We start from the raw sequence: 9,741 nt of genomic DNA on the forward strand, positions 1-9,741 counted from the left end.
GAGAATTCCTGACTACAGCGAACAAAGTGATGGTTACCAGAGGGGAGGTAAGTGGGGGGATGGGTTAACAGAGGATGGGGTTAAGGAAGGCGCTGGTTATGATGAGCACCGGTGTCGTTTGGAAGTGTTGATTCACTACACTGTACACCTGAAACTAATATAACATGGTATGCTAACTGGAATTAAAATAAAAACTTTGAAATTTTGAAAAAAAATCCACCTTATAATCCAGGAAGTAGAGAGAGTGCCACATCAAGGACAGACCAAATTCCTTGAAATTGAAGAATGTAGAACTATATTGAAAGATGAAATCATGGAATCTATTTTTAAAGCATGCATAGTATGGATAAAGGGAAGAAAGATGCATTCTCATATCACATAATACTAAATAAGGAGGCATTTCCTTGATGTATATGAGAAATGGGTTAAGGATCAAAGGAAAGAAACCCAGTCGCACAATGACTGCATGAATGAACTTTTTAAGAAGTAATACGATGGCAAAGCTATAAAAATGAAGACAGTATAAGAAAGAATCAGATAGCAAAAATCCTATTTCATTGATCCAAGTAAAACACTGTAAAGATCAAGTTTTTGCCGGTATTTTGAGTCTTACACATTTATCTCTGAAACTAGTTCCAGACCCAGTGTAATACTCTTCATATTAAAATAGGAGCAATTATTTGAGAACCCCTCAAACATGTATTTATATAGCTATTTTGTTCTTAATACATAATACTTAATATTATAACTAATATTCTTCTCTCCGTGGATGAACTTAAACTCACATCAATTTATATAATTTCATAACTTGATATTACCTCATCACTTCATTTTCATTTATTATTTCCATAATAAGTACTAATAAAACCACTTAAAATGTTTTGGGTTCTTGTCACAAGTATATAAACTTATCCATCTTCACCTGATCATTTCCCAGAGCTTTTCTTTCTTCAGTATTTCTATTCAAATACTTGAGTTTCTCTTTTTCTATTTATGACAACTGTTCTCTACATGAGTTTTCTCAAAAGTTCAGTTTCACCTAGAGGAAGTCACATTGACAGCGAAGTATGGCCCTGAAGTAAAAATGCCACCTTCAACTTTGTCAAACCGAAGAGAATTCAACTTCTGATTCTTCAGTTTAGCAAGTGAGAATCAGGTTTTAATATCATCTCAAACTTACAATACACAGGTGCTCGGGGCGCCTGGGTGGCTCAGATGGCAAAGCATCCACTTCAGCTCAGGTCATGATCTCATGGTTCATGAGGCTGAGCCCCACATTGGGTTCTTTGCTGTCAACACAGAGCCCATTTCAGATCCTCTGCAACCCCCCTCTCTCTCGGCCCCTTCCTTACTCACACACTCTCTCTAAAATAATAAATAAGTAAGTAAGTAAATAAATAAATAAATATTTTTCAAAAATACACAGATGCTTGACTCATTCACTTACTAATTTTATTTATTGACTGTCAGCTCTGTTCCAGTATTAGCTTAAGCCCTGTGTGTACAGTTAGGAACTGTCCACGGAGTGTAATGGGTACTGCCTGGACATCGCCTTCCTGGGGCTTATACCCAGAGCCAAATAAAACACATAATGCTTGGTCTGTGTGACTAAAATAGTCCCTGGAGCATAGTAGGAGCTCAGTAGCAGTTCTGAGTCAAAGAATGAATACTACTATTAATTATAAATTGTGACAAGGACTATGGAGGAAAAGAAGAGACTTCTTTGAGAGAATATCAGTATGAAATGCAGCTCTATGGAAACTCTATCGCTGTAAGCTCAGACACCAAGGAGGCAAAAGAACTAGAGATGTGTGCAGAGATGTGGAGCAAAAGAGTTCTGTTTGGTGCATCTGGAGTTTGTGAAAGAAGGTTAGTTAGATGGATTTAATTCAGTGAGGGAGCAGGATAAATTGCCGGGAATCAGACCTTAAAGCCATGTTAAGAATTTTCAATTGTATCTTCATTTTAATGAGAAGCATTTTAATCGAAGGAGAGATGAGGTCAGAAAAGCATTGAAAAGCATTTACATATTCCAGCTACTTTGTGGAAGATGGATCAAAGAGAAGCAAGTGTGGAAATGGAGAGGAAGAGAGAATGAACACATGGTGGTGGTCTGGCTGGAGTGAAGACCATGAAAAAGAGCATCCAGAGAGAAAATATATTTAGCGGGCAGAAATCACAGCAACAGGATGCTAGGGTGGAAGAGGTATTCCGAATACTCCCAGAGGGCAGGCTCCTTTTAATAACATAACTGAATGCTTAAGGAGTTGGCAGAGAGCAAGAGGAAAGACTATGAATAAGGTCAGTTTTGTAAGACCTTTTATCACATTAATAAGAAGTATGCTTCCAAATCATCCAGCACGCCGCAATCCATATTTTCTCTAAATGGTTCTGTTTTAGTTTTCCATTCCTCCCAGGAATAGCAAAGCTCTCCCTTCTCAAAGCAGGGGGAAAAAGTTGTTGACATAGCAACTTTTTTCAGCTCTTAGAGTGCTGACAGGCTTTTCCACTGAGAGTTCTTCCCTGGAGCGGGAGGAGGGGCAGAGAATCAGACACCTAGCTTGAGCGCTCCAGATGGGACTGCTGCCCCAAATGACTACAAACTGATCAATGGAGAATTGACTGACGGCTGGCTCTCTTCTTGTCTGCCCTTGCGGGTTAACAAGGTGCCCTATCTTGGTCGAAATAGGCTTCTGGTTTTCATTTGAACCTTTCAATATTCCAGGAAGCAAGCTGCTGAAGGAGGCACAGTTTGGTACTCAGGTGCTCTTAAAATAATGGTTCTTAATTTTTTCGGGTTCGGTTATGAACACTCCTTTTAGAAAATTGCATATGCAAACATGTGCACAAAACGTTCATACAATTTTAGTAAGTACACAGACCCACTGAAGCCAAATCATGGACCCAGGAATAGTTAACATCTAAGATTCCAAAGAAAATAAAGACACTAATTTGGAAAGATCTATGCACCCTATGTTTATGACAGTATTATTTGCCATAGACAAGGTATAGAAGCAGCCCAAGTCTTTATTAATAGATGAACGGATAAATAAGATGTGCTATATCTACAATGGGATATCACACAGTAAAAAAAATGATGAGATCTTGCTACCCGGTACAACATAAATGTATCTAGAGGGCAGTATACTAAGTGAGAGAGAAAGACAAATACCACATAATTTCACTCATGTGGAATCTAAAAAACAAAACAAATGAATAAACAATCAGAATCAGAATCTATAAAAAAGCAGAACCAGACTTATAAATAGAACAAACTAAAAACTACAGAAAACAGACAATAAACTGATAACTGTCAGAAGGGAGAAGGAGGGGCAGTTGGGAAAAATGGTGAAGGAGAGTGGGGAATACAGGCTGCCAGATTTGGGATGAATAAGTCATGGGGAATAAAATGCGCAGTATGAAGAATGTATCAGTGGCATTAATAGTGTTGTGTGGTGATGAATGGTAGCTATGCTTGCGGTGACCGTAGCATAAGGTACAGAGATGTTGAATCACTGTTGTACACTTGAAACTAATGTAACATTGTGTGTGCCAACTATACATATGTACATATATAAATAAATAAACAATTAATAAATAAATAAGTTCTTAATAAAGAACATCAGGATTCCATGACATACAAGTCAAGCTGGTCTGTTAATACCAAACTTTGCAATAAGAGATGTGGGAAACACAACGGAAATAACTCCCCCTGAAAATACAACTTTAGTATGGCGAGCCAAGATTCTATCCAACTGGTGTGCTAATCAAAAATACCTCATCATAAACCTAGAATTACGGAAAAGCATTGGTCTGGTGTCAGAAGGCCTGTGTCAAACCGTACCAGTTGCTCAAGTGGATCATGAGCAAGTCCTTCACCTCTTCGCAGGTTCAGGGATGTCATTTTAAAACAAGATTACTAACAATCATACCTGCTTGATAAAACGCTTGCATGTAAAAAGATTTAATTGCTACTAATTTCTTTAGACGTTCTTATTTACATATTTATTCACGTTTCACTTAAACCAATTTTCAAGGCAGCCACGTCACTGGCCAGTAATTGTAGTCACCATAGGGTCTCAGCTGCTGATGCCAGAAAGTGCTATTAAATGGCAACTGACCATCTGCACATTGGGTCGACAGGGTCTATATCTTTAAATTGTATGTTCACAACTTTTTTTAACGCTTGATATGTTTCCCGAGTTTCAAATTGTATTATTCATTTATGCAGCAAAATTAAATCAAGGGACCCTTAGACTTCAATCCATTTGTGTAGCTTCATATCATCACATGCAAGGGCCAAGGGTAGGCCCTGACTTTGAGCCATTATGAAGACATAGGGATATTGTCACTCACCTCTGTCACTGTCATAGAGATATGCAAACTTGTCCCACTGATAGTATTCAATCAAGCTAAGAAGTGCTCCTTTGAGGTCTGGTCTCATCTGAATGACAAATGGATGTGTACCATCTGTCGGGAAGCTGGGGGTGATGAAGGAGACATGGAGCGTTCCACAAAATGATGTGATGGTATTTACAGACTTCTTATCATAAAATCCGAAAATAGCATAGACTCCTCTTGAAAACTGGGAACAGACTAGGAAAAATAGAAAGGATAAATCATTGAGATTGACATATAATCACATAGATTTGCTTAACACTTAATGTCCTTTCGGGGTGCCTGGGCAGCGCATTCAGTTAAGAGTCTGATTTCGGCTCAGGTCAAGATCTCCCAGTCTCTGAGTTCAAGCCTCGCTTTGGGCTCCTTTGCTGACTGGAGCCTGGTGCCTGCTTTGGATTCTGTGTCTCCCTCTTTCTCTGCCCCTCCCCTGCTCAGGCTATCACTTTCTCTCTCTCTCTCTCTCTCTCTCTCTCTCTCTCTCTCTCCCTCTCTCTCACTCTCTCTCTCTTGCTCTCTTGCTCTCTCCTCTGTCTCTCTCAAAAATAAATAAACATCAAAAAAACATAATGCCCTTTGATATGAAATATAAAATAATCAAACTGAAAAGATACAAAGTTTATATCAATGATCTATCCAATGTATGACCACTCATTTACTTAGCACTCATATAGAGGAATCCAAAGAATTATATAGCATTAAAAGGTAATTCTGGGTAAATATATACATTATTCATTAACAAACCTTATAAGCAGCAACTATTTTAGGACAGCCATATTGGAAAAAAGTATAAGTAACAATCATTACTTATAAGAACAAATTGCAGTTACCTGCCGTTTAAACACATTCATAACCTCATTGCCTCTAATCTAATTCTTTAAAAAGATTTATCGTATTAATGACGCTTTCACACTAGGTCAGAGTGCACGTAAAGTGTTCTAATGCAGACTGAAAGTTCTTTTGGACAAAATAGATGCAAGACTCGCATTGTACACAAAGAGACATATCACCAGAAAGAGACCTCTCATCCTGGGTCTCTCAGTCAAGTAGCAATTAAATGGAGTTCTGAACTCCTAATTTTAATCTTTCTCATGTACTTAACTTACCTGTATGTTCCACTCCATACAAAACAAAGAATATCACCAAAATATTTTGACTTAAGTCCATGATTCTTAAAAAATATATATTTTGTTTGAAAGTCCCCATTATTCCACAATCCTTTACCTTCTAGAAATATTTTTATTTTGGTAAATGACATAGACAATGCCTTCTCCTAACCCCACCCCCATAGTCAGATTATCACTAATTATTGCTTATTTTAATATCTAAATATACTCAAATGTGGTCCACTTATTTATCTCTCCATTCCAATCATCCTAGTTCACGAATAGCCCATGCTTACACTGTATTTGCCTTGTGCCTGGCATGATCTATGGTACATTAATTCATTTATTTCTCATTTGAACTCTTGAGGAAGGAGCTATTATTATTCCCAAATAAAAATTTCAATAGAAGGAGTTCCTGGTTGGCTCAGTCGGTTCGAGCATCCGACTTCGGCTCGACTCATGATCTCACAGTTTATGGTTTCGAGACCGGCATTGGGTTCTGTGCTGACAGCTCAGAGCCTGGAGCCTGTTTCCGATTCTGTGTCTCCCTCTTTCTCTGCCCCTCCCCTGCTCATGATCTGTCTTTCTCTGTCTCGCAAAAATAAATAAATGTTTAAAAAAACTTAAAAAAAAAGAATTTTGATAGGAAAGTTGAAACACCGGACGATTAAATTATTTACCCAAAGTCACACAGCTAGTAAGTGAAAGATGCCGTGTTAAAACCTAGGCAGTCTGGAGTCGAAGTCCATGCTTTTAAATAACGGATAATACTGCTTTTCTCATTTGGATTACTGGAAAACCTCTCAAATTTCTTCCTTCCTCCAATATTTCTTTTCCATTTAGTTCTCCACAATATGGCCAGGTTAATTTTTTGAAACACAAATTTGAAAATATCTATAAGAGAAGTAAGGGTTACTTTGTCCAAGACTGATTCCTCTGAAATTCTCTAGTTAAACCCCTCATGCCACAATGTTTAAAACGACCAATTCAGGTCAACCACGTGGCTTTAAATGATTGCATAGGGTCAATTCAATCCAAGGAATGGAAATAAGCTATCCAGTAACATAATCTAAGAAACCAGAGCACAATACCAACCATCCTCTCAACTTAATTAACCTCATTTAATCTTATTTAATTTATTCCTTTACAGAAATAGAATATCTGTAGAAACATAGATGTGTTTCATGAATAAGACCATTGCTAAAATACATACAGATTCTAAAAACCAATTCCAGACAATCATTACATAATAGGCAATAATTTTTAGCAACTATTATATGATATAAAAGAAAGGAGAGCAAAATAGGCTATTTCTTTGAGTGACTTTTATTTATCAAATATTCTCATTTTCCTTTACATATTTGCTAATCTTTAATTCACTTCTGTCTTTCTAACATAAGGTTTCTGGGATTTCTAGATTATATCTGTATAATATATCAATTGACATCTCCTCCTTTGTCACCAATTTTCTGCAGGATAGTCTAATATACCTGAGAAAACACCTGAACATATTTCTTTACATTTCACTCTTTAACATAAAATAGAGATGAGATTTCTTCTCTTTATTTACATTCCTATTTTGTCCTCGATTAAGTACAGAAGTTGAAAACAACCTTTAATGTGTTTGACTAGGTTCGTTCTTCACATATGTGAAAAAACCCTTTCATTGTTAAAACCCTTCTAGGCAAATCCTGTGGTGATTTCTTATTTTATGCATAGATATATGTGTACTGACATGTACATCTGAAATCTTAAGTTTGTTCAGAAGTTAATGATTCCATATGACATATAAAAAGGGGAAAGTGCTATAAAATTCTCTCTGGATGTATTGTATTTAATTTCCTGTGAAGTATTGGGATATCATCTAAATACTACAGGAATATCGGGAGATATGATTTATTAATGAGACCTCTTCTTCTCATTGTAAGTGAAATAGCAGCCTCAGCATCAGCAGAATGCTTGATAAAGGATACCCCTGTTTGAATGCATGGGCAATCTTAGTAAGGAGCCATACCTTTCATTTTCCATTTGTTTTAGACTCTGAAGTGAGTTGTCAAGGGGCCTCCTGGTTATAGTGGCCATCTGGAAACACTTGGCTTTGGCCCAACAACAGGCACAAGCTGTACAAGACTTCACAAGAAATTACAATTCACCTGCTTCAAAACGCACTTTTTTTTCAGGCAATTCAGCTAATTCTCCAATGAGCATAGTTTTGAAACAATGCCCTTTCTTTCTTGACTATCCTTGGTCCTTCCAAACCTTCTTCATTTATCCTTTCCCTCTTTATGGTACGTATTCAATGGTCTATTTGTTGATATCTTCTTTTTTACCCCTAGATATTTCTCTTCTAACGTCTCTTTGCCACACATGCAATTAACAGTCATTTGGCCAACATGGCTCATTTCCCTCTCAGTCCAGCCCCTGTTCCCAAGCCTGATAAGGACTGAGATTTACAACCAGGAATGAATCAGAATGCTGACACGAGCCGAGGTATTTTGTGTGTCATCTCAAGATTAAAAAAACAAAAAACAAGAAACAAAAATTGTGCCACACTTCTAACATTCCATGCCCAAAGTACTCAAGAGTATTTTTGCATTCTACTGATGCTTTTCCCAATATAACACAGATACATGTCCCTACTGACACCATACACAAGGACATTAGGTGCACTGTCCCGAAATTCCTCCTCACTTGATTAGAAATAAAATTATCCATTGTGAACTCAACTTTAATTCCCAGCCAATCCATCCAAACTTTAAAGCTATTTCCCTAACTTATATCCATTTTCAAAGACAGATTTACTGTTGCTGAGAATATCCAAATAATGTATCACAAGCGGTAGAAATAATTCCAAAAATAGCTTTCTAAAATTAGTTAGACATTAACAGCACACTACATATATTCCTTCTTTTCCTACATCATCTCTGGAAGGAGAAGGAACAGAAAAGCTCGGTTTCACCTCTAGCTCCATGGCCCATACAATTACCATATGAGACACTAGTAAAAATTTCTGAATGATAGGCTGATTAATATTAGAATTGTATTCATGTCTTAAGACTCAAAACTGATGGCAGAGTAGTGGGTAAAGATGCTCTTACTGAGCTCTCCTTTAATGAAATATTTAATATCAACTTTGAGAAACTCAGCAAGGGGAAGTCCTTTTAAAAGACACTTAGGTCAAACAGCAGAAATGATCATCTCCTGCATGCAGGTAACTTGCTGATTATTCCACTTTTTATTACAAGCCCAGATGATATAAGCCAATAACAATGCTGATGGTGCATTCACCTCCCAACTTTTCCTCTTGGGTCATTCTGCTCATTGGTGCTGCTAATGTAGCATACTCGATACAGTCTGGAGAACCTTGCATGGTTATTTAGTGGAAATGGAGAAAAAGAGCAAGGCATGCTTTATTTTGGTTTTACATTTTTTATACTAAATTGCCATGCACTTCAATGAAATGGCATAGGCTGCTTTATAAGCAGGAATGGTAACACCCCCTTTGCAGCTTGTGCAACGTCTGGTAAAAGTTACATCACCAAGCAATCCTGATTTCAAAATATGGAGCCCACTGAAAATATTGCTTCTCCTTTCATCACTAAACTTCTGACATGAACCCCTTAAAACTTTTGACCCTGATTTTACTATTGAAATTTCCTTATCATTTGTTGATAATGATCTCCTAGTCACTAACTCAAGTCATCTTTTGCTCAGATCAAGCTTTCCTAGCTTCTCTAAGTTTATTAATAAAAAAACCTTGCATCTTGAAATTCTCTCTCTCTCTCTCTCTCTCTCTCCAGCTTGTTCTCCTCCAATGCCTCCTCCACATTGCTGCCAATGTAAAATCATAATATCTTGGTACTTTTCCTCTTCCTCTAATTACTTTTCACTGTCTCATCTTTTTTTTTTACATCCCAAATTAAAAAGGCATTCTCCAAGGACCAGTCTTCCAATTATTTGTCCTTCTCTTTTTACATCTTATCTCTTAGTGGTCTCATTCCTTTTACCAAGGTCAAATTCAACGTGTTATGTATGCTTCCCAAAACTTCACTGGCATGTCTGTTGTCTCCTTTAATCTATTTATTTACTGAACAAATACATACTGTAAAGATTTGATGGGCTGAGCTTGGAATTAGGTTTAGAAAATGCCACAGCAAACAAGATAGATACAGTCTACCTGAGCTGGAATTAATAGTTTAGCTACAATCCCTCACCCTCTGGTATCACCCACTAGAAA

General features: G+C 37.2%; 1 protein-coding gene and 1 long non-coding RNA gene across 6 annotated transcripts in view; one reads left to right on the top strand and one right to left on the bottom strand.

The window, feature by feature from the left end:
- The window catches only part of GRIA2 (glutamate ionotropic receptor AMPA type subunit 2), a 149,456-nt gene that overhangs the window by 75,688 nt on the left and 64,027 nt on the right, over positions 1 to 9,741 (bottom strand). For all 5 annotated transcript variants that reach the window (XM_029939683.1, XM_029939691.1, XM_029939715.1 and 2 more), the window contains exon 3: positions 4,357 to 4,596. In XM_029939683.1, the coding sequence (XP_029795543.1) occupies positions 4,357 to 4,596 (240 nt within the window). The remainder of the gene's footprint in view (positions 1 to 4,356; positions 4,597 to 9,741) is intronic.
- The window catches only part of LOC115291936, a 38,152-nt gene continuing 32,826 nt past the window's right edge, over positions 4,416 to 9,741 (top strand). The window contains exon 1 of the long non-coding RNA XR_003908735.1: positions 4,416 to 4,529. This is a non-coding gene — a long non-coding RNA (uncharacterized LOC115291936). The remainder of the gene's footprint in view (positions 4,530 to 9,741) is intronic.

Source organism: Suricata suricatta, chromosome 1, assembly GCF_006229205.1.
Source record: "Suricata suricatta isolate VVHF042 chromosome 1, meerkat_22Aug2017_6uvM2_HiC, whole genome shotgun sequence".
Classification (NCBI taxonomy): domain Eukaryota; kingdom Metazoa; phylum Chordata; class Mammalia; order Carnivora; family Herpestidae; genus Suricata; species Suricata suricatta.